Raw genomic sequence first — 26,170 nt, 5'->3', positions numbered from 1 at the left:
ATGATGAAACCCATACACATTAACAAGAAATGAACGAACTTAATCAATCAATAATCACTCGAACAATATCATGCTTACATCGAGTTATTGACAATCCTGTCATAAAATCTATAGTCACACGATCTAATTTTCATTGTGTAATATGGATTGACTGGAGTAAACCTGAAAAGGTGTCAGCCTTAGCTTTCCAAGAAGCTAAGGACTTTGACACAAACTCGGATACATTTTTTTTTCATACTTGTCTACCAATACAGACAATAAGCTTTTGGTACATTTTATTAGTCTATAGATGCATTACAAGAGAACTACGATGAGCTTCTTAAAGGATTCTATCCCTTAACTTGGCATCAAAAGGAACACATAAGTGATCCTTGAAGTAAGATTTCACCATCTTGCAATTTGAACTATAATCTCCTCCTTGCCTAATCCAATCAAAACGAATACCAAAGCCGACATCTAACCTCTAACCCTCGTTTTCCTCAAAAATCAGGGTAGGCTCAAGACGCAACTCTGATAAAATCCCACCGCCATTCATGATACTCAAGTTTGCAAACATTGCTGAAGATCTAACACTGATTTCTGATTTAGGGCGTCAACCATCACATTAACATTTGTTTATATATATATATATATAACAATTTTTAAAACAACTTACAAAATCTTTATATCCAACGGTACAAAATGTTTTAGACACTGAAAAAATGTAAGCCTAAAAAGAAAAATTGTTGATGCTACACTTATATTTTAATCGATAGAGCTTTTAGTATTGGAGCATCATGTGATGGAAAAAATACGAATCAAAATACATAGTGATATATGAATAAATCATATTATATTCTTAAAATTTTTAACAGTAACAGATTGTAAAGGTTGCAACATTTAGAAAGTGTTTCTTAAAAAAAGCGCAAGGCAGATTCTCCCAAAAATCAAACAATGGTGAATCCCAAATCCCAATGTTCCATTTCACACCCACGTGGCAGGAGTACGTACAAGATAAGTAGATAATTTTGTTGGCTGGTGGGAGGTGCAATTCACGTGGAATGCAAGGAGCGTGGGATTAGCAATGAACAACGCTAAATTTTTTATTCTAATAAAGAATTGAAGAAAAACAAAGGCAGAGACACGCAAATTAAGGCACATCCCATGATGAACCGAAAAGAATAGAAGGGAACAATTATTTCTTGAAAATGTTAAGATATTATGTGTTTTTAGATATTTTTATATTTTTTATTTTTAAAATTTTATAAATTTATATTTTTTAAAATTTTATAAATTGATACCATTATAAAATCATACAGATATTATTATACATTCCTTTACTCAGCTAGAGGTTACAACCGAGGAAGTTTTGGATCTCTCTTAGATTCGCAAACGTGTCTCTAAAAACAATTATAAACTTATCACTTCTATGATTAATAAAGGATAAACTATAACTTTATTTTAATTTTATTTTGATCAATCTATTATTAAAAATAAGTGACTAAATACTGAGTTTACCCAATTAATGATACAACAATAGTTTTTCTCAAATCCAAAACCATATTTAGAATAAAGACGAGACTAATCCAAAAGATTACTTAAAGTGTATTAACAGTTCTATTGTTGAGTAAACTACACATTTAGTATCTTAATTATTAGTTTTTATTTGTTTTAATACCTAAACTTTTATTTTTTTTAAAATCATATATATCGTTTAGTTTTTGTTTTATTTTAATACCCATTAAAAACTTAACATTAAGTTTAGATTTTTTTTTTGAAAGTTTAGCTAATAAAACGGACTAAAACTGGTAGTTTAAATAATATGCGTGTTATATTTTCAATAGTAGGTACTAAAATGAAATAAAAAAAATTAAATATTAGACATAATTTTAAAAAATTAAAAGTTTAAACATTAAAACAAATCAAAACTAATAGTTTATATAATGTAGAATTATTTTGTTTGGACAAATTTACAGAACTAATATAATTTCCTTGATTATTTGGCTTACATAAACCATTACCTCCTAAACTATATAATTTATATCGGGTTATTATCTAAAATATTATTCAAAAACATTTTAACCACTCTAAATATTAAATTGGTACTTCAAATGTCCCAATCCGTTAATTATGTTAGAAAAAATTCAGTAACGAATCTTAGTAAGGCATGTCACAACTTAATTTCAATTTTTTGTAATCTGAAAATCTGTTAAAAAAATAAAATAAATAATATTTTAATGATTAAAAATAAAACATTTAAATCGGGCCTTTTACACGGCAAGTCGCTGCCGGAATTACATCTCTTGCTCCCGATGTTGTTAGGAAAGCATTTATCCATCAAAACTACCTTATCTTACATCAATCTCCAGATTTGGTTCATCGATTTGTGATGGTTCTAACGAAGAAGAGAAAGCGCCAGTGACCGAGATTGTTGATGAGGTTATTGACGATTCACAGATGGTCGCTGATTCTAGCTCCAAAATAGAAGAAGCGCCAAAGAAATCATATGCATCTATTCTGAGGGTTAAGAACGAGAATGCAATCCATGTATCAATCCCTACAAATTCCCCTGTGAAGTCTTCAGCAAAATCTCATGAGCAACTGCAGCAATGGCTGCTCCTGCAACAGCATCTCATTCACAAATTTCCAGCAACAATCAAGAAGGTCTCTCTATCTACATCAAAGGTCTACCTTTGAATGCTACAGCTACACCAAGCATGCCGGGGAATGAATTTAAGAAGTTTGGACCTAGTAAGAGTGGTGGTATTCAAGTTCAAAGCCAGAAGCCCAGAAAGGGTTTTGTTTTGGTTTCGAGGAATTTGAAATGGTACGTCCTCTGCAGAGTGCTATAGAGGCTTCATCTATTAATATTGGTAGCCGTAAAGCAGTTGAAGAAAAATGATCTACTTCTCGAGATAACAGAGGTCAGTTCAACTGTCGTCTGACTCCGACAAAGTTACTCTCTCCCCGCGACACCGTCTCGTGGAAGGAATCGGACCAGGGAGGCGTTGGCTCATCAGTTGATGGGAGTGGTCAAGGATTATGCCAGTGAAAATGATGCTCTTAAGGGAGGTTTCAGGTGGCCAAAAGGGAGCAATAATTTTTTTTATAAATAAATATTTTAGGTTCCATTTTCTTAAATAATTAGGCAAGTGGTAATATTCCTACAAATTTACCTTTTTGTTTGTGAATGGAATTGGTACTTGGTAGTTTAATTTCGTCTTTTACATGCCAACAAGGCCACTATTTAATTAAAATTAGAACAATTAAACCGATTAACATTTGGTACATCTTCAGGTAGTGTCTCTAGCTCTGCAATTACATGACCTTGCCTTTCAACCTCAATGTTCCATCGCTTTCATCTTTATCAGATGCCTTGCTAGGGTCTTTAAACCCAACTTTGACTTCAATGTATCAAGGACATCTGCCATTTGGTACAAGTCAAATAAATAAGACATACGAAAAAACAATATATTTTAGTTACTTATTTTGAATAAAAAGAATACAATAGGTATTTAAATGAAAAAAATGATATTCCTGAGGAACTTATATGTGATATAAACCAATAGATAAATAGAGTCCCACAGAAAAATAACAAACCATAAGCCTCCTCTCTACATTGGACATTTTTATAATGGTAGAAAACAGTTAATTTCATGCGGAAACTAAAATACTAAAGACCATTTAACTAAACCACTTGTCTATAAGTACCCCAAATTCTTGTGCAATTAACTGTGTCTCACTCGTTCCAAAGTGCAAACATTGGGGTCTTATGAACTAAACCTATATTGCCATCTTCATACTTTGAACCCTGTACTGAGATGTAGCCCTCACCAAGTCCGAACTGATCACTAGCTAATCCAGTGGGGCCTTTTGGGCTCCGAGCGTTGGGGGAATTACGGCTACTTGAAGTTGCCAAGGATGCATCATTGTTTGCGTTAGTACTTTGAAGATGCTGCAATTCTGAATTCGCGCTCCAAACCATATCAGCCAATTCACCGGATGCTTCTCTGCTTGGTGTACGCAGGAGAGGTTGCGGACATGACAAAGAAGCATGAATTATAATCCTCAGGAGCAATGGGGGTACAGTCTTTCGGTGAGCGTTTTGCAAGGTCGCCCCCGATAAGAGTAGAGCTTGAGCAAATCTCTTCACGTCATACCGGCTTATGTCGAAATTGGTCACAGCACTTGTTCCCCTAAACTTGATCGCAGCAATATCATAAGCTTCGGCCGCTTCTTCTTGTGTGCCTACAATGTGCAACACAGATGATTATTGCTGCATATGAATCACAATTACGACGTTGCAAATTGATAGCTTAACTAGATTAAATCATCATCGAAGCATGCTGATGATCAATGTCAATTAATCGAGACAGAGCAGAAAAAGAGGTTAAGCTTACTAAATGTTCCGAGGTACAAGTCCTTGTTTCCGGCAACCCTTCCAATTCTAGCTTGCCACCTTCCATGCTGATGGTGCCTACATAAAAGTGCTTGACATGAAAGAGGAAAGAGTAATAGATATAAAGTTGGATCCCCTTTTAAATAATGTACCATGCAAGAACACACATTTCAGAATTTGGGATTTTATCTGCATGTAAATAGTAATGTTTGCCTATTATTGTGTATTATATAAATGAAAAAAGGCTGTAAAAATTGTGGCAAAACTTTATCAATGAGATCATTTTCTGCTTTTACCTTGTTACACCTCTGTACACTGAAGCTCCCCTTGAAAAACCACTGCTTTTCCTGTCAAAAAGCAAGATGTTATTCAATGTTACAGCTTCCTTTGTCTGTCCTTTTTTATTTAAAATTTTAAATGCACTAGGACTAGGGGTACCTTCTCAAATGAGCAACAAATTCTTGACGGGTCATGTTCTTCATCTCTTCCAGCTCCTTTTCGTAAGTACCCAACTAAAATCAAAGTATTAAAGATTACTTTCTTATATGATTCTGGTTTGGCAGTTACTCATGAAATCATGAAATAAAGTGTTGAAACCCTACAAAGAAGGAACTTACAGGGAAATTTATATGAGTTGTTGGACCCCAATACTTGAGAGCAGCTAAGTCATAAGCCCTTGCTGCTTTTTCTTCCTTGTCATAACCACCTGATCATCATACACATTTTAGACAAAGAATTATGGATTCAAAGAACAGAACCAAAGACAAAGATCTCTGTTCTTATGGTTAAACACTTAAAAAGTGCAGAAGAGACATGCAAAAGAATATAAGAGTTCACTTACCGAGATAAACTGCAGAATTCGAAGGATGAAAACCGGAAAGTGAATGAAACTTAAGCATTAATCAAATCTTTCTTTCCAGGAAATCGAATAAATAAATAAATCAGAAATCAATACTGATTGTTGCAGCAGCACTCACCTTGCCTCCCTTTCCTTGTTTGTCCCTCTTTTCTAGAGCTATTATCCCACAAATGAGCTTCATATCTTCCGGTCCATCTATGCCTGTTGAGTTTTCAAAAACATGGATTTTACAAAGGAAGTAAATTCTCGGTAACAATGAAAATGGACAGGTAAAAGTTACCTTGTAACACCTCTATATTGAGAAGTTCTTTGACCAAAAGTATCAATAGATTTACGAGGAATTGATTCTCTAGTGAGGGTTTTTCCGACATGTCGTTTCCGGTTATCAACGACATCCAACGGTGCAATTGCAGGCAGCCCATTTCGAGAGCTTGGGCTCATAGTAAGGGAGAGTGTCTGAATATTTGTTCATCAATTGAAACTTTCCCACCAGAAAATGGAGTTTGTCTCAACCACGACTTGAATCCTGAAACTGAAGTTGCACTATCAAACGGGACATGGTACATGCCGTTTTTTTTGTTGTGGTTAAGGTTTGGGTCACACTGTTGCAGGCTGTGGTGACCACTAGCCATTAGGGTTTGAGGGTTTTCGTTGTAATCATCATGGTAAGCTCGGATCAAATTACTGCTGTAATTTGGTGTTGCATTAACATTGATTCTCGTAGAACCAAGAACAGTGTTTTGGCTTTGGTCTTCGTTCTCCTGAGATGGAGAGTTTGAGTAACAACAACCCAAGAAATCTTCAAGTTTGGGACCCTGCTCACTTGCACTTGCACCTGCAACACCATTTTCATATCTCCAATCTGCAAATCCAGCGTTGGAAAACAAGTAAAAAAGTGAACCTATTATTGTTTTTCAGAAGCTTTCGATACTAAAAGAATCATGCATGGTGCAAAGTTAGAGCAACATACATACTAGAGCGAAAGAAAGAAGGAAAAAAGAACCTTCAATGGCGGCACCAGAAGAACGACGAAAAGGATCAACAACACAGAGAGAACCATCAGAACGCAAAGGCATAGCAGAAGGGAAACCTCCATGGTCATCTCTGCCAAAGCTTTCATCGATTCTAAGGTCTGGAGAAAGAGAAAACCCCAGCCAATTACTCATGATGGTGATGATAATTTTCTTTTATGGATTCAAAGGTGTGTTTATCTTTTGTCTCTCTGTGACTTGCGAGAGTATATGTTGTTGTTTTCTCTTTCGCTGTGGCTTTGGGACTCGAAATTCGAAAAACAAAGAAGAAATTTTATTTCTCATAAACAAAGCTCTATCTCGTCTTATATTCTGATTCTCAGCTCTGTTATCTGCATCTGTTTCGCTAATGGTTGCATTGGGTTTAGTGCCTCTCTTTCATTTCCTTCTCAGTTTTTGCAGAGGTGACCATCACACAAATATATCATTATGGTGACAAAATAAAAAGAAAAGGGTAAACTATCCATATTTCATCACTCATCTATTATTTAATTATTTAATTGGATTATTAAACTATTATTTTTTAAAATTATACATAATATTATGTTATTTAGATTATTGATCAATAAAATTTAACTGTGATATTTTTATTATATTTCAATATTGATATCACATTACCTTATAATAATATATTAATATTATCATTTTTTAACGACGGATAATTAAAATAGAATCAAAAGTAACATAAGATATATTTGATAAAAAAGTTTAATATAAAAATAAAAGCTCAAACTGTATCGTTTTTTTATTTAGGTGTCTAAATTATTTTTCGGTCAATCTAAATGTCAAACGTTATAAATGTTATCATTTTAAGTGCCCCAATCGTAACGACGTTAATTTTTTTTATTAAGTGATACATATCATATTATGGTAATTTAGAATATTTTTATTTAGAATAAAACACTTAAAAATATAATTTCTTTTAAAAAATCTAAACTTTTTAAAAATCTTAAAAAATCTCTAAACTCTGAAAACCTTATTCAAATCCTTATATCCATGTCAACAACCAAATCTTCACCGATGACACAGTCACCCGACGATACAACCACCATCACTAGCCTTTGAAATCATTCGCTGTCACCAAATGCTAATATTAAGGAAAGGGGACAAGAGAAACGGTGAAAATGAGAGGGAGAGGGAGAGGGAGAGGGAGGGGGGCGGGATGAGGAATTTTTTTAAAATATAATAATTTATTTTTAAATTTTTCTTAAATAAAATTTTTAAAATTATCATAATACAACATATATCATGTAACGAGATTTTTTAATTGTCATTACGGTCGAAACACTTAAAATAGTAATATTTATAATTTTAGACATTTGAATTAATCAAAAAAATAGTTTAGATGCCCAAATGAAAAAATCGATATAATTTGAGCACTTATTTTATATTAAACATTAAAAAAATTACATTATCAATACAAAAATTAAGTAATAGATAGATGACTAAATAATTAGTTTACCCTAAAAAGAAATCAGGATATAGCCGAAGAGCCGAGTGTTAGGAGCTATGATTTGCTACAAACATGATCAATGGATTCTGAAATTTTCAACACTGAAAACTAAATGTGATTTTTTTTGGATCGTCAGGATATGAGGCGAACTGATCTACGTCAAACATGAAAAGCGCTAAATCTCTGGTAAAAAGATGTTGTAGCTTGTCAGCAATTGGTCCACGTAAAAATGACAACAAGACCAAAATAGAAGACCGATGTGCATGCACATTTATGTGCCTGTTGTAACGAATTGTGGACGAAGCCGTATTACTCAGGTGGTTCTGCACCCATCTGTTGAAACTTTACATCTTGAAATGCTGAGTGAAATTCATGACAGATTGAGATCATTTGAAATGCAAATCCGTGGCCATGTAACATCGAAGTTGAAGAACAATGATTCTATTCTGTATTGGATGATGTCCAGCGAACTCATGGCCGTGTTGATTCAGATGCTAAAGCTGCTAAATCAGAAACCATGCGTGCCAATGGTTTTGTGCTGGCAAAATTGGTACGCTCAAAATTACTACATCAGTTTTTATGAGGTTTCTTGAGTAGTTTTCATGGTTGGGATTATGATTTATCACTTGAGAATCGCCTTCATGATAAAAAAATCTTCATGGTTCATGCATTTTATTTTCACTGGAAGCAGCCATCAAAGCTATTCCACTTTAACTTTTCTTACAAGTTGTGGGAACTACTCTAAAGTTTGATGATATGATCAAGAAGAAAGGCGGTTGTCTTTCCGATCTCCACATTGAATAGTATAAGCTTCTAATGGATACTCAGGCATCTGGAAGACTTTCTTTGCTCATTGACATCCTATGACACTTGAAGGTACAATTACTTAGCAAAATTTGCTGTAGGTTAATCATGTAGGAGTATTTCATTCCTCTGGGAACTTTTGTGTCATTAATGATGTGTTCACCTGGCATTCTCTTTTGAAATCATTTAGTTGTTTTTTAACTATGAATAATCTGGGTTGTATTCTACCCCATTATGTGATCGACATATTAGTGGCTTGTTGTAAGACAATGATGGCTGCTCTAAGTTATTGATCCTAGAATGTAAATTTTTAACATTTGGTTTATAGATAATCAAGGCTCAAATAATTTCTTGCCTTGAATGTAAAATAAGTGGTAGCTACTCGGAAGAATGCCTTTTTTGTAGTTATTATTGTAAGTAGTTTAATGTTATATTGGTTGAAATATCTGTTTGAAGAATTCCCATTTTTCATGTCTTCTTCAATGGTAGTTGTTAGTATGAAAATAGGTTATTAGGAATATAATGATATCAAAGTTTGATAGCCATTAGCAGAGTTCAAATTTGAAGCTGTTCAAATATAATGGATTATGCTGACATTCAATTCTGAGCAGTCTTACATGAATTTAATTCACTTGATAATTTGCAGCGTATTTTGTTTTAATTGCTGGAAAATATGGGAGATAGAATATGTTCCAATGATATATTGGTGGAATGTGAAATACAGTTGGAGCATGCAGCTCCTGATATATTCATATAACAAATTAAAGAAAGTTTCTAGGGGAGCATATGTTTAAATTGGTAATATATTTTAAATTAGAATAGTTAGTTCATTATAGATTCTTTTTTTTTATTAATTTCTCTCTATGCTGCTGTATCGTATATTACTGTTTCTTTGACTGACATTATTTGATGATGTAGTTGATTCGGCTGGTACCTGATGAATGTTCAGATAACAGATTAAAGGTACCACCTGCCAATTTGACCCATGCTATGGAGCTCAAACCTTACATAGAGGAACCACTATCATGGGCTGCCACATCAACTTCTAATACTCTTGATCTTCTTCCTATAATTTCATCTTGTCTAGTAGAGAATCTGTTGATGACTATTGGAAAACCTTGGAATATTGCTATGCAGCTACTGATCCAGGAGCTGCTTTACATGCATTCCCTGGATCTGCTGTTCACGAGGTATGCACTAGACAATAACGTGTAGACTAAAAATTCATGGCACATATGTTAATATTTGAAAAAATAAAAATGGTTATTTAGATTTTTTTTTGGAAGAATAGATTGTAAAATTAGGAGATACTGTCCTTGCCGAATTTGATTAGACTTCAACTCATTTTAAAAATTTACAATGAGAGTCAGTGTGATGCTACGTTCAGCTGTCTCTTCAGGTATTAGTGTGTGCAGTACTTCTTGTGGATAATTAAGAATTACCTATTTATAAGCGTAATTAAATTCTCGTATAGGCTATAAACATTAGGTTTGACAACTTTTTGTGTTTTTGTAAGTTATACATTTGGTGTTGCTTGCATATATCCATTGTAATAGCCTGCTATGCTACGAGAAATGTAAAAGCAGACTCAGAGAGTGGTTATTTCAGGTTTTCCTTAACCGATCATGGGCCTCAAATCGAGTTATGGCAGCTGATCAGTGAGCTGAACTCCTAAAGAGAATTCTGAAGGATAACTTATATGAAAAGCTTTCATATAGAGATTGTGAAAAGATTGAAAAGGATCTTAATCTGACCATACAACAGGTAAATTAAATTTTCTTAACTTCATGTAATACAAACCCCCCCCCCCCCCCAATGTTCCCTTCCATCTTGCGTAACCATTAATGTGCAATCAGTTTTAATCATTTGCTTGCTTTACACTAACTTATTCTCTATTTACAGGTGCTTCGTGTATATTATGATAAGCAGCAAAGCGTCTTAATAGATTTCAGGGTGTTCCAAATAGCAACGAGGAGCAGTATCAACGAGAAAGTAGAAAACGGTCATCTGATCGGAAAGAAAGAGACACTCAACAGTTAAATCAATAGAAAGTATAAAAGATGATGATGCAAGAACCATACAATTGGATGAAAAGGAGGTTGCTGCACTACCTGATGGCTTTGATAGATTAAAAGAAGACTATTCTTTAGCTTCTTAAGTGGGATCTGATGTCTTCCAAGCATATCAGGAAGCTGATTTTGTTAAAGCTGTGAATAAACCAGGGTCACTTGAAGAAGATGGGTGTTATTCCTTAATTAGCCAGAATTCCTCTTAAAAAATGAAGCCAACACGTAGAAAAAGAATCTCATGGACAGATAAAGCAGACAGGTAGAATGTAGTAATAAATTCTTTGGGCTGTGTGCAAATGAGAAACAAACTGAATAGGAAGTGGACTTAGGAGCACTTTTGTAGTAATATATTCTATCATATTCTTCTATTCCAGGACCACATGATTGGGAGAATTTTTTTATTTATGCATTGGTGGTTGTTTGTCTGGTTTATTTGATTGATAGATATAGTGTGACTGTCAGAAGAGGAAGATGTTCACAGTATATTGTGGCTCATGTTTCGCATTAATTGTTATGTGCAGGGAATTGGTAACCCAATATGCAAGATACCGTGCTTCCATGGGGGCAAATTTCACCGTGTAGATTGGACTTCACTTGCTGGCCTACCAGCATCTCCTCATTCTTGTGCAAGAAGAATGGCATCCCTAAATAGAAGTGCAAACTTTAGGAAAACATTAATGAAACTATGCAATATGCTTCGTGAGCGGTATATGATGCATGTTGAGAAAAAGCAAAATAGGTCATCCGACAATAGTGATTGCAGACTTCTTCAATTTTCATCAAGTCAATTTTCCAATGGAATCGAACATGGGGGAAAATACAGTCATTGAGGAAGAAAAATGGGATGATTTTGATGACAGAGAGATAAGAAGTGCTTTGGAGGATGTTATCCGTTTTAAACAGATTACAAAATTGGAGGCCTCTACCAGGGTTGGATCTGTATCTGCTGAGTGGTCGAGTGTAAAAATGAATTCAGAAGTTTATTTAACTTCTTATCTTAAGTCCCACATATATTTTCATTCCCTTAGTGCTCCTAAAGATACATAAATTCATCAAATTGCAGTTGGAAGATTTTTTTTTTTTTCATCAGTGGGCTGTTCCCCCCAATATTTGGTATATTATATTCATCTTGCTTATAAGTACTCCGAAATTATTGTCTTCTTTATTGTTACCTAGCAGGATCGACGAGAACCTGAAATGCTTCTGGCAAGTACTCAAGATGAAGATATAGAAATGCTTGGTGCTGGTAGTCGCAAAGGCTCTGTTCGAAGTTCAGAACACCATCGTTTTCATCAGAAGTTAATTAAGCTTTCGAATGTAGGAAATGGTGTTGACAGACAAGTACACGAATCATTAGCTGTTTATAATGCTGTTGAACTATTTAAGCTTGTATTTTTTATCATATCTACAGCACCACAATTTCCAAATTTGCTCTCAGAAACTTTGCGTCGTTATTCAGTGCACTATCTGTTTGCAGCTTTTAGCTATCTTAGAGATCGAAAAATTATGGTAAATATCAATTTGCATTTCTATATTTTTTGGTTATTGCAATATATGCAATTTACGTAGAGGCGTCCTTTTTTTGTACTCAAGTAATAAGCAGTATTTCTTAATCTTATGAAATAAGATGCATTAGGATTCAATAAAAATCTCCAATCACCAATTTTTCTGAAGTTTCTTTTCATTTCAGTCAAAATCTTATGATATTCGGGAAGATATCCTTGGAGCCTTGGTGATTGGTTTTGTCAGCATCAGATCAATCACCAATTTCTCTAGAGCTAGTTTTCATTTCAATAATATCTGATGTTCACGAAAGTATCTCTTCATAGTTAGCTTTTGGCACTGATTCTCTCTTTAACTTTATAACATCCCTTCATAAATTTGGTGAGCATTGCTGGGTGGATTGTACTTTTTATCTTATTAATAAAGTAGAACAGTGTAATATTAGCATGCTGTTTTCTGGTCTTCCTTTGGTGGCAACTCTGGTATTGTAGTTCAACTTTTTCAATATGGCTTTACGTAAAATGATTTGTCTTCTTTTCACATTGCCAATCTGCCTCATATACTATACCTTACATTCTCTTTACTTGGTATCACTGTGCGAGCTCATTGAACTACATTATTTCTTATCTTCTCTCTTATATACTGCTATCAATTCAAGTTCCACCCCTTTTTTGTATTTTCCTGATTCTTAATTTGCTTCAACTTTTGGCAGATTGGTGGTACTTGCGGTCAACCTTTTGTACTTTCTCAGCATTTCTTGCACAGTAATTCCAAGTCTCTATTTCCTTGCAATACAGGCAAGAGAGCAGCTAATTTTTCTGCTTGGATTCGCTAAAGACAAAAAGACCTAACTGCCGATTTGTAATGCGGTGATATTGTCCATTTGTTTTCTCTGGTTTTTTCTGGTGAACTTTCTCTTTCTCCATGCTTACCAGATGAAGGTGTTGGAGAAGCTGAAGACTTGAGAATCTTAAAACGTAGAGCTGAGTGAAAATGAATTATGTGATGCAGACAAGGCTAAGAAATTAAAATTCGTTGCAGAAGGTGAATTTATTTCACGACGAGAAAAGGGTTTTCCTGGTATCCGTGTCTCGCATAGAATTTCCAACAACCACTGCTTTAGAATTGTTCAAGGATGAAGAGACATTAAACTCTGAGATTTGGAATGACGAAAGTTCAACTAATTTGGACCGTATGAGGGACATGCTTGAGTTCAGTAATAATGTCACCGTAGCATCGAAGTCTAGTGAGTCCCCTTGGGAAGCTATGGCTAGTTACACTGAGCATCTGTTGTCAAATCCTTCTGATGAAGGACAAGATGGTCACTTTGATCCTGAGATCATTAAGGCTGTTTGCACTGAAATTCAGAAGGCTGGTGACTAAGGTTTGAGAATAGAAGATGATTATAGTCTTTTCAAAATGCCAGGTATTTTTTTGGTGTCATATTTGTACTTGTGGCTCATCTTCATATTTATGGAAAAGGATATATGCATGTAACTTCCAGTTCATTGAATGTTTTGAGATATTCTTCTTGCAGGAGAAAAGACACCTGAAATTATCATTCATACACTCCAAAGCATTTGGAAGAGCTATAAAGGTTGTTACAATTGGCCATTGGAATATGAATTGTCTATTAGTATGTGATATTTTTCTCAAACATGTATTCGTCGTGTCGCTTTCTGCCAATAGTGCAAGGAAGGGGTTATTGTGGAATGTGTCATTAATTATTAGTGGTCATGTTCCAGCATTGACAGTAGAAAATGTTAAAACAAATCCGGCAATGGGGCATCGTTGATTGCATCTTTAAGACATATGCTAGTATCGGTACATCTTGAGAATTGCTAATTGGCTGGTTTTAAATAGCCCTTGGACCACCTACACTGAGCTATTGATGGTGATTGTCGAAGATCACAGAAAACGTGATGCAATAAGATAGAATGCACTAGAAATGAAGACACAGGGAATTAGTTACCCGATCTTAATGATCCTAGCAAACCCATTCATTCTGACATTTTGAATTCTTTAATTTGGATAGAATGCAATAGAAACAAAGACATGAAATGGGTTATCTGATCTCAATGGTCCTAGCTAACCCTTTGATTCTGACATTCTGAATTTTTTTAATTTGGAATGAACCAGATCTCCTGAAGTAGAATCTGAACCTACGACCAATCAATTTTTGTTTGTTTTTGTTGTATTTTGGTATGTTTTAGGAATGAGGGAGACAAGAGCACTGCTTGGTAGTTTATACTCTCTTCAAAGCACTAGATGGTTTCTTAACTTTTCATACCAAATTCTTGTGTATTGATGTTGTGATAAATTTCGCACAGGTCAATGCTTATGACTCTGTTCGTGTTGTTGATGCTTTATACCACTCCAAGTATTCTCTAGCTACTATTTCTTGTTTCCATCAAGATCTTAAACAACCTTTGTCGCTAACATCCCAAGAAAAGGATGGTTGGTCCTTCAGCAAGAAAAGCAGAGCCTTGATTCTGCTACGTTATTGGGGAGTGTAACTGTTGGTCATGTGCACAAAGTTACTGTTCTTAATCTTCCTGAAGAGCATGCTTACCTTCCAATGAAATTCCTACTAGCAAAGCAAATGAAAGCTGCATGTACGATAAAGTTGGTTTATCAAAAGGGGATGATGGGGGTATGATTTATAAGCCTTTTACAGGTCAGCGATTGGTACCTATATTGCCTTGGGTTAATGCAGATGGGACCATCAGCAAGTCGGTCTCTCGTGTACTTAGTACAGTGATGCAAAATCCTGGGATATTGGAGGTACTGGACTTTCTATGCAGATGGGACCATCAACAAGTCGGTCTCTCGTGTTCTTAGTACAGTGATGCAAAATCCACTGATATTGGAGGTACTTATGATTTTTTATATTCATATGTAATTGCCTTGCTGTATCTATCAAACATGTATCAGGTCCGTGAATTTTTCGTACACATTCAACCAATAATATTTGCCTCGTTAATACGCTCGTGTAACTGACACGACGGCTTAAATTTTTATTTGCATTCCCTCTAACGCACGTCTCTAAACTTTCTGCAGAGTTGTAGAAAGCTGCTGGAATTGATGATATTGGATAGACACCTCCTAGTGAAGAAGATGCTTCAAACAACAGGTAGTGGTCCTCCTGCCCTTTTGGCAGCCCTATTCGCAAGTGGCTGTAGAAAATCGACATTGCTAAGCCGCAGACATTTTATGGCTAACCATACGAGTACCTTTTTTCTGTAAGAATGTTGATATTGGTTTCTGTACACCATAGATCATAGGCAGCATTGGTTAGAATCTGCAATTTCCCCCCCTTTGCTTCTCATCCTGTTGAAGCAGAGCTGTCTGCTTAACAATGATGCTTTGAAGTTACTCATCACGAACAGAATAGTGCACGGAAAAGATGCTGGCTGGGAATTTGTATTATGTACACCTACACCATCATGTAAAACACATCCCCATCTGCTTAATGTGCTTAAATTGAGAATTTGAATGTTGTGGAGGGTTAATTTAGTCTTTGTAAGGTGGGGAAAATGAAATAAAAAGAATTATCCTAATCAAAACAATTCCCTCTTTTGGAACAAGAATTCTCCTAAAATAATAGATCTATTTCAATATTTCTTTAGTGCATAATCAACTAATATAAATTTATTTTTTAATGTGGCTTTATTTTTTTTAATATTTATTATAAGATAATATAATGCATATAAAATTGAAAGTAAAAAAATCCATCGAATTTTTATTTTATTTTGAGTATTTTTATGTATGCGTCCAATTTAATTTTTATTTTTGATGTGTTTTATTATATTTATTTTTTAAGATTATTTCCATAAAAAAGATTTTTATATTATATATTTTTTATATTTTTAATTAATTTTATGATATTTTATTGTACAATTCATATATAGCATGAAAAAACTAGGAAAAAAAATGAAGAAATAAGCGCATACTTGTACCAATGTAGATATGAATATCTCTCAATATCCTGATACCTAGAAATAAACACATATTTATATCATTGTACGTATGTTTATGTTTTTTTGAAAAGATAATATATATATATATATATATTATGTGTAAAAATTTTATAAAAAAATATATTCAATAAACTTTTATGTATTTTACTTTAATATTAAAAATATATTGTACAATTCATATATAGCATGAAAAAACTAAGAAAAAATGAAGAAATAAGCGCATACTTATACCAATGTAGATATGTACATCTCTCAATTTCTTGATACCTAAAAATAAACACGTATTTATATCATTGTACGTATGTTTATGTTTTTTTGAAAAGATAATATATATATATATATATATTATGTGTAAAATTTTTATAAAAAATATATATTCAATAAACTTTTATGTATTTTACTTTAATATTAAAAATATAAGTTGTTAAAAGGAAAATATATCTTAAAGACAATTTAATATAATATATATTCTTCATATCTTATATTTTTACTAAATAATGTAATATAATATTTATAATAATATATCAAGTAATATTACATTCCAATATTTTTATTTCAAAAAGAGAATTTTGCGTTCAGTAAATTAAACAAACTCTAACGTTGCTTCCACTTTATGGCTTTATGCTGCGGCACAAGATATTTTTATTTATTTTTCTTTTGTAATCTCCCTTTCGGCCTCTTTTCCTATGGTGTCTCCACCAGCAGAGTAATATATATATGTGGACCAAATATGTCACACTTCAATTAATTATGATAATTGTTATCGCCATTATAATAAAAGCTACAGAACCCATTTACTATTTTTCCATTACTACTTGTGTCTTTATGAGACTATATCCCTGTCCGAACCATGCAATCTGTGAAACAAAGCTTGTTGCACATCAAAACCAAACACAACACTTGGTTGAGAAAAAAAAGTTTATAATTAATTGCATCATATATCCATAACTTATAATCTTCATTTTAAATTGATCCTTAAATTTTTGAATATTTTAATTAAATTCCTAAACAATAACTCGCATTCTAAATTAGTTTTAAACCTTTAAACATTTTAATTTCATCCCTAAGCTATGACCCTCTTTCTAAATTAGTCCCTAAACTTTTGAATCTTTCAATTTCATCCAAATATATAATTAATTTCAACCATAGTTTAACCTAAATTTTTATTTCTTTTTCAAACATATAATAATATAACTTGACCTAACGATTTTATTAACAAGGGATGTAATTAGTATATACATGTAGTTTGGGAGGAAATTGGAATGTTCAAAAAGTTTGGAGACTAATTTAGAATGAAGGTCATAATTTAGAAACGAAATTAAAATGTTCAAAAGTTTAAGTATTAATTTAGAATTAGTTTAGGGATAAAATTGAAATATTTAAAATACTAAGGACCATTTTAAAATGAAAATCATACTTTAAGGACATATGATGCAATTAATTCAATAAATTTTGAAGGGAACCGACGTTCCTTTGCTTAACTTATAAATTTATAAAGTATTTTCTCATAAAATGGATATTCAATTTACATTCATAGTGCTAAAAAATAGTGAGTCAAAAATTTAATGGTCCAATGATCATGACAGCCAATTATGACTAGAGACGGTGGTTAGCAACAACGGAGGACTTTGATAGGATTCATGGATTAAATTGACATTTTATTTAAAATATAAAAGTCAAATTAATATTTTATATAAAAGTAATGTGTAAAATTAAAATTTAACTCTTTTACTAACATACCACATCATACTAACCACATCGCACTAACGACATTTAACTCTACCATGCAGCATTCGTCCACGAGAAACAGAAGCAATTAGCCAATTACCAAGTCCACAAAACAAAACAACCAAGTTGGTTCCAAACTCATCCTCCAATTTTCCATTCCAATAAAACAGACGAGAACTAACAAGCCCCTTTCAGCAGCACACCAACATCTTTTCTTATTCTTAACAAACAAAAGAAGAGGAAAATGATGAGTCCTACCATTTCTCCTTTGTAGTTGGTAGTGTTGAGGCAACCCCATAATCAGCCTTTCCAATTGTCCTTCATCCGCCTTATCTCCCGGAGTGCTTCAACAGGAGACTGGCAACCTATGCTCCCCTGCAAATCAGATTAATTTCCACATTAGATGTCTTGTATAATGTGAAAAGACAGATGACAGACCAGTGCAAAACGGTCCAAAAACAACAAATAAAGAAGAGTAAGCATAACATCTTGAGACTAGTTCAAAGCTGAGCCCTAATCTCAATAGTTCTAAAGGTGAATGTATGGTAAGGAGTAACCTGAAGTTCGGGTAGGTCAACTCGCATAAATGGATTCGTCTCCATTTCTTCCTTAATGGTTGAAGGGATGGTAGGTAAACCTGCTTGTCGCTGACCATTAGCCCATGTTAACTTCTGCTGTATCCTTGCATTTTTTGGCTCGACCGTAGATGCAAATTGCAGGTTCTTCACTGTGTACTAGAAAAACAAAGGTCCAAAATTTTATCAATCTTCGGAAATGAGTAGACATGCAGCAAAAGCAAAATTAATTGCAACCAAGGGTTCTTCACGTGTACCAGAGAAACATAGGTCTAAACATTCTTCACTGTGTCCTATTGCTGTAATTTATGTTTTTACCTTGATTTTAATGTCTCTTGCAAATTGTCACCAGAAGTGTTTTATCATACAAAAGAAATGATGCAAGTTATCATCCACCTTCAATAAATTACTTCCATGGATGTCACATTTTTTAGCCTTACTCAAGGTCACAATCCTCATTTCCAGGGGGGGAGAGTTCTTGGGTAGATAAGGAATTTCTCCTTGATTTTCGAAGTCGTATACCAAACTTAAAGTATTTCAAACCTGAATTTGAATTTTAAGGTGAACATGCTAGTAAATATAAAACTGATCTGGGAGTTGAGAGAAAAACTGGTCTAAATCCTATACATCACTCAAGGTCTACTCAAGGAAGAAAGTTCATATTTCTGAACCTGTGCAAGTCCAGAATATGAAACTCAACTAGGTACTGGAAATTCAGCTCATTTTTGTGTTCAAACTTGTTCTTCTCCTTGTTGAATTTAATGAATTAGACTTGCCAATTGTTGTTCAAAAAAGAACAAGAGAATGCACTAAGCATCCAATCTTCAAATTTTGCATCTTTCCATAGACTCTTCACAAGCATAAAACCTTTCTTACTACCATCAACTCCATTTCAATCCCACAAACATTACAAGAGAGACTTAGAAATAAGAACCGGTTACAAGCTATGAAAAAGGAGATGAAAGCCATAGAGAAGAAATAAGACCTGGTAAATTATAAACTTCCAAAGGAAAAAACAGTGGGGTGTAATTGGGTTTTACTTTGAAATCTCGGTTGGTATCAAAAGGATATACATACACATATGAGGTAGATTACCAAGAAACCTTTGCACCCATAGAAAAAAATGATTTTGTGCACGTTCTTTTGTCTTTAGCTGCTAACTTTGGTTGGTGTTTGCAACAATTGATGTAAAGAATGTGTTATTACATTGGAACTTAGTAGATGTCCACATGGCACCTCCACCAGATTTAAATGGAATGTTTTTGAAAAGAAAGTGTGCAGGTTAAGAAAGCGCTAATGGATTAAAATAATTGCCAAGGGCTTGGTTTAAAAGATTTACAAAACTTATGCTAGCAAAGCAATACAAACCAAGTCAAGGAGATCATACTTTATTCATAGAACATTCAAAAGGAAGAGCAACAGCTCTACTAGTATATGTACATGACATCATCATCACCAGGAATGATCAAATTGAAAGACACACTTTAAAAATGTTTAGCGAAGTTTTTTAAATGCTAGAGACGTTAATTAGTTTTCAGGAATTGAGGTGGCATACTCAAGTAAAGGCATATTTATTTCCCAAGAAAAGTATGTCTTAGACTTCCTTAAAGAAATAGACAATCTCGGATGCAAGGTAGCAGGCACCTATTGAGCCTAACTTTAGATTAGGGATGGGCATGGGACCCGGATCCGATGGTTTCCGAACCGATCCAACCTGATCGGGATGGATTTTTTATAAAAAATTCAGGTTCGGGTCGGGTTTAGGGTGAAAATACCTGACCCAGTAAAATTATATAATTTTACCTTTATATTTAGGGATAATTTCAATAAATGCCCCTCTATATATTTTTTTCCCAATTAAATCTATATTTTTATTGAATAAAAATAATATTTTTTAATAAATATATTATTTCGGGTCGGGTTCGGGTGAAGGATGTATAATTTTCGAGTCGGGTCAGGTTGACCGAAAATCGGACCCAACCGACCCATGCCCATCCCTACTTGAGATTGAGTGAAAAAGGATGATAGTACAGTAAATAATGGAAGATAACAACAGCTGGTTGGGAAACTGATACACTTGTCCCGATATAAGGCCGAACATAGCATTTCCATAAGTGTAGTAAGTCAATCTATGCATAATCTAAGAGAGAAACACTTGCAAGCTGTCAACATAATTTGTCCTATCTTAAAGGGACATAGAGTAGAGGAACTTTGTTCTAGGGAAAAGAAGGATTGCTCATAGAGGCATATACCATTGCTGATTATGCAGGTTCATAGATCAACTTCAGGATATTGTACATTTCTTGGTGGGAACCTAGTGGCATGGAGTACGATGCAGTCGGTTGTTGCAAAACCAAGTACTAAAGCCGAGTTTAGAGCTATGGCTCAAGGAGTTGTGAATTGCTATGGCTCAAAATAATACTTGAGAATAAAATCAAGTGGGAAAGACCAATGAAATTCTATAGCGACAAGTCTGCCATCAACATTGCACACAATCCAGTGCAATATGATCACACAAACACATAAAAGTAGATAGACACTTTATTAAAGAAAAGCTGGACAGTGGCATGATTTGCCATCCATATAGCATCAAATAATCAATTGTCAGATGTCTACTTCCAACTTTGAAGACATTAAATGCAAGATGGAAATGGGAAATATCTATTCACCATCTTGAGGGGGAGTCTTGAAAATCTAGAATATATTTTCTATGCAGTTATAAATTCTATGTATATCCCATGATTTCTGCTATATACCAGGTTGAATAATTTACTCCTAATGTATTTTAGGATAGAATAAATTAGCTACTAATTTTTTGGGAGATTAGAGATTTCATGAATCGACAAAAGTCATCTATTTGTATAAATATTGTTCAACCATCATAGAAAGGGATAACAGAGCAATTCAGTTCCCTTTTTTTTAAAAAAAAATTATGCTCAAGTATTACAGCAGAAACTTTTCCTTAGTTTGGACCTCTGTGGACGCTGGATTCTGACAACCAGACATCCACATTATATAAGTTGACGAAAAAGATTATTTGGTACTTCAACTGTAGAATCAAAGCTGAAATATATATTGAGCAAACAGAAAAAAAGCGGCCTACACATGGGCACTTCAAATGGGAAAATTGCAGCTAAGCCAACATTATGAATATCTCAATCAACCGGGCATAGGCTACAGAGACAGACAAAAAATGGGAAGGGGTAAATCTCTGTACCTCATGGCCACAGTAGACACGAGTTGGCTTCGGCAGTGAACCCAATGTTACACAGAGTGATTGATACATCTGTTCGGCTGTGCCTTCAAAAAACTTCCCGCAACCAGCAATGAACTATACAATGAGAAATGTCAACTTATTTCCAGAGCTATCAAAATGACAGAAGTAAACAAGAGATACGATAAAAGATTCACCTCGTAACCATCAAAAAGCCTTTTGATACAAGTAGAACTTGAACAAAAACCCAAACAACTTTCCAGAATAATAATAAAGGGAATATGCAATTAGTAGAGGAATGTTATTTATTGAAGAACTATGCAACTTAAAAACTTAAACCAGCAGATAAGGAACAGAATGGCTTGTTTTGGACTTGAATGAGCTTCAGTCAGATCAACTAGAAAGTAACAAGTAAGTGAGTAACTGCAAATAAATATATAAATAATATGTGCGTGTGAGAATGACTGTGTGTATGTATGAATGATATAAAGGAAAAAGAAAGATACAGCTTCGCACTTACAAGGGTATCTCCAGTAAAAACAGCAGGGTCCTCACCGTCTTTGCCTGTGATGTAGTAACTAATGTGACCCTTGGTGTGGCTGATGAAAGGGGGAGAGGGTCAGAAGAGCAAAGAGGGAATCTATAAAAACTGAATATAGAAAAAATGATAAACAGCCATTATAGGCAGTGGCAAAAAAAAAAAAAAAACAAGCGCAGGTAAAATAATAACAAACAAAGAGGGTTGCAATAGAGGAGAAGAGAAGAGTAAATAATACCAAGGGGTGTGGAGAGCCAAAATTTGAGATGAGAGCCAAGAGACAAGGTATCACCGTTTTGGAGCTGATGAGTGCAACCCCTAACGTTATCAAGGGAACCGCCATATACCTTAATCCCAGGCACCAACTGCTTTATCTTATCATTCCCACCAGCGTGATCCCTGCAGATTGGATTGAAGAGCAAAGGAAAGAAAACAAAGATATTCCAAGTTGAATTTTTCTTGTTCCAGGCTATATATATATTAGCAGTTTAAGAAAGTAAAGATGAAAATCATGGTGATTACCAGTGGTGATGAGTGGTCAGAACCAACTTGAGGACAACACCATGCTGATTTGCCGCTTCAACCACCTTCTCCGCCTCCACAGGATCCACCACTGCCGCCTCTTTTGTGCTTTCATCTATGACCCTTTTTTAAATTAAAAAAATGATGTCAAAAAGTTCAGCAATCAACAAGCAAGAACAGAAAATTAAAAATAGAAAACGAACTCACAGATACGAGTAGTTGTCTTCTAAGCAAGGAATCTCAAAGATTTTCATATTTTCCTTTGAAGTTAAGCGCAAGGAGATCACGGAATGAAAAAACTAATAAGTAAATAAATTGGAACTGCTAAAACTTGGTGCAAAGATGAATAGAAACTGTAATTTCAGGCGTAGATTGATTTGATAATTGATTGATTTTGTTAATGGCTTAATTCGTTTTAGCCTCTTCCATACATTATCTATCCATCTCGAAATTTCCTTAAAAAAAGGTAAAATAACTTTTTAGTCCCTTAACTTTATCAGTTTAGTCAAATAAATCAATCCCTTCCTCTCAAGTCTCAAGGTACATCAAAGCATGAATCCACTTTAATGGATAAAGTAATTGTTATTATCGTTTGAGGCACTAGATCCGTATTTAATCTATTGATCAATTAATCCAGATCGAATACCGTAAATATGAGGGTGACCCTTTCAACTCAATTTGCTCTATTCGTAAACACCAAAGTTCGAACCCCTAATATTGCTTTAAGAATTTAGTGATTTATCTCACTAGATCAATTGATTTATACAATTTTTGCATTTAATATTTTTATATATAAGATAAAACTAATCATTGTTAAATTAAAGGTAAACTATGCCAAATACCATTGTATTTTAAGTGATGTATCGTTTATATCACTGAACTAAATAAACAAAATAAATAAAATAAAAATTAATTTAATTATATATATATATATATATATATTATATTTTAGTATTTAAATTAATATTACGACTAAATTAATTATATATAATTAATTTATTCGATTTAGATATTTAATTAAATTATATCAATTTAATCAAATAATAGATAGAAATTGTTGTGATATTGATAGAATGGGCATGAGAATAAAACAGATTTAGGGTTTGGGCTATTTGATTGGGTTAATGGGCTAAGCCTGAAGCTTCTTGAAGTTGAAATGAATAAATAGAGACAGCTAGGGTTTTCTCGCTTCATTCGCAGTTCTCTTATTCTCAAGACCAGACGACATGGGGAGAAGTAAGTATCTTTCCTTCCTTACTCGCTTGCCAATTTCCATTACAGTTGTTCTCCAAGTCTCTTCTGCTCTAATTTTAATTATTCTCATGGTTGCTGATGTTTATTTTTTAACTTTGGATGCTGTTCGTGTTCCTTTCGTTTTTCATGCTTCATTTCCTACAAATCAGTCTTTACATTTGCATAGCCCCTTTAATTGTATGGTAAATATCAAGCAATTTCTCTTTCTATTTACATATCCCACATTTCTGCCATAATAGGTTCTGTATTCCATTCTGACTCAGTTAATTGATTGCAATGCTTTTAAAAAAACTGGGGAATGCCCTTTTTCCAAGGGTACAAACCCTAGTTAATGTTAAGGTTTGTAGAATCTTCTTTTGCATTCCATGAGAACATTGTTCTGTTGTGTTGATTTTGAGAGTCATACTTGTGCTGGTTTTCTAAACTTCTTTCCTGTAGGACCGCAAGGTGTTATCGCCAAATCAAGAACAAGCCATATCCAAAATCGATACTGCCGTGGTGTCCCAGATCCTAAGATAAGAATTTGATGTTGGATGAAAAGAAAGGTGTTGATGAGTTCCCTTTTGTGTCCATCTTGTGAGCTGGGAGAAGAGAATGTCTCGAGTGAGGCATTGGAGGCTGCTCGAATTGCCTGCAACAAGTACATGTCCAAATTTGCTGGGAAGGATGCTTTCCATTTGAGGGTGAGGGTTCATCCCTTCCATGTTTTGCGGATCAACAAGATGCTTTCATGTGCTGGGGCTGATAGACTTCAGACTGGAATGAGGGGTGCTTTCGGGAAACCTCAAGGAACATGTGCAAGTCGACATTGGTCAGGTCCTGCTTTCAGTTCGTTGCAAGGACAGCAACAGCCACCATGCACAGGAGGCCCTTCGCCGTGCAAAGTTCAAAGTTTCCTGGTCGTCAAAGATTATTGTTAGCAGGAAGTGGTATGCATTTCTGTTTCTTAGACTGGAATTGAAAATCTTGAGTGTATTCAAGATAGTAGATGCCATTTATCTCAATCTCTGAACTACATTTACAACCTTGTTAGAACATAAGTTTGTATTAGGAAACAGATCTGATATTTTCTCTATGTTTTTTTGGATATATTTGCAACATCATCACCCATGTTATGCAAATCTGGCTTAAGATCATTTTGCTGTAACTGTGTTTGTCAGGGGATTCACCAAGTACAACCGTGCTGATTATCTGAGGTGGAAGTCTGAGAACAGGACTTTGGACTATCTAGAAAAAAATTGGAGTGCTTTTCAAAAGCTTTTGGGAACTCTTTGTTAAGTTTACTAGAGTTTGTTGTGTTGTGTTGGGTATCATTCCTTAGTTGACGAGATGTTATTGAGGTTCGGAATACTTCGTTGGTTTTGTTATCAGTATTCACATTATGGCAGGCACCAAGTTTGTTTATGGAATTGCATTTACTATCGTTTCCATTTTGTTCTTGAAGATTGAATTCCCTTTTGATGTGAGTTTTCATTTTGATTGTAAGAGTTGGTGTGCCATCTAAAAATCTCAAGTTGAAATGTTTAGCCTTTGACAAGAATAATCGCCTTTTCCTCAAAGTTGCTTGCAATCATCATCAATACAATCCCTCCTAAGCTTTTCAACCAACCCCCTTTAAACCCACTTCCCCTGGTGCTGGTCTTTCCCAATCTCTGTTTCGCTCATAGATACCTTAATATTTGCAAAACTTAACTAACCCCTTTTCTCAATATGTGTTGAGGTTCATTTTCTTCAAAGCATCTAATTCTTCTCTCAAATTCAATGCATAAAGCCTTTTCCAGTACCTGGCTAATGCCTTCACTTCTACTCTGTCTAGGTACCACGAGGCTATTGGTTTACATTTTGACTCTGTCCTAACTTTTGAAGTTGGATTGGAATGAAAGAAAAGAGAAAAATTAGGTAAAAATGTATAGAAATAAAAATTCTGTTCAAAAAGAATAAACACGCGTAGCGCGTATCAAAAGATACATAATTAAACAAACATAAGCCAAATCAAGCGAACGGTCCGTTATCGAACTAACGGTTTTATATGGCGGTGAAAGTGTAGTCCGACAATACCTACAATGACCATGATAACACCTGTTATTGTAATTTAAATTTCTAATTTTGACATTCATATATTAGCTTTATTTATTCACTTAACAATATATTTGAACACTTGAAAGTTCACATATCTAAATAATATAAAGTTTTAAATATTTACTTATAATCTTTTAAACATATATTTATTTTTTAAACAAAATTCTTGTAAGTCTTTTTTTT

General features: G+C 34.1%; 2 protein-coding genes and 2 pseudogenes across 2 annotated transcripts; 2 read left to right on the top strand and 2 right to left on the bottom strand.

Annotated features, from left to right (window-relative positions):
• Positions 1 to 3,718: 3,718 nt before the first annotated feature.
• Positions 3,719 to 6,407, bottom strand: LOC120217988 (AP2-like ethylene-responsive transcription factor AIL1). The gene is given in 12 exon segments (XM_039215006.1): positions 3,719 to 4,031; positions 4,033 to 4,123; positions 4,126 to 4,227; positions 4,380 to 4,456; positions 4,675 to 4,725; positions 4,817 to 4,890; positions 4,996 to 5,084; positions 5,220 to 5,228; positions 5,356 to 5,438; positions 5,518 to 5,707; positions 5,710 to 6,099; positions 6,241 to 6,407. Coding segments are annotated over 12 exon segments (1,632 nt in total). The 5' UTR covers positions 6,404 to 6,407.
• Positions 6,408 to 7,978: 1,571 nt separating this feature from the next.
• On the top strand, positions 7,979 to 11,931 carry LOC120217987 (annotated as a pseudogene).
• Positions 11,932 to 17,873: 5,942 nt separating this feature from the next.
• LOC120217917 (hydroxyacylglutathione hydrolase cytoplasmic-like) lies at positions 17,874 to 23,017 on the bottom strand. The gene is given in 9 exon segments (XM_039214941.1): positions 17,874 to 17,948; positions 17,984 to 18,180; positions 18,363 to 18,539; positions 21,598 to 21,711; positions 22,115 to 22,193; positions 22,371 to 22,395; positions 22,398 to 22,531; positions 22,655 to 22,777; positions 22,862 to 23,017. Coding segments are annotated over 8 exon segments (774 nt in total). The 5' UTR covers positions 22,909 to 23,017; the 3' UTR covers positions 17,874 to 17,948; positions 17,984 to 18,105.
• Positions 23,018 to 23,880: 863 nt separating this feature from the next.
• LOC120217986 lies at positions 23,881 to 25,317 on the top strand (annotated as a pseudogene).
• The last annotated feature ends 853 nt before the right edge of the window (positions 25,318 to 26,170 follow it).

This window comes from Hibiscus syriacus, unplaced genomic scaffold, assembly GCF_006381635.1.
Source record: "Hibiscus syriacus cultivar Baekdansim isolate YM2019G1 unplaced genomic scaffold, ASM638163v2 tig00110194_pilon, whole genome shotgun sequence".
Lineage (NCBI taxonomy): Eukaryota > Viridiplantae > Streptophyta > Magnoliopsida > Malvales > Malvaceae > Hibiscus > Hibiscus syriacus.
The sequence above is the reverse complement of the archived record's forward strand: the minus strand, read 5'-3'. Positions and strand labels throughout refer to the sequence as shown.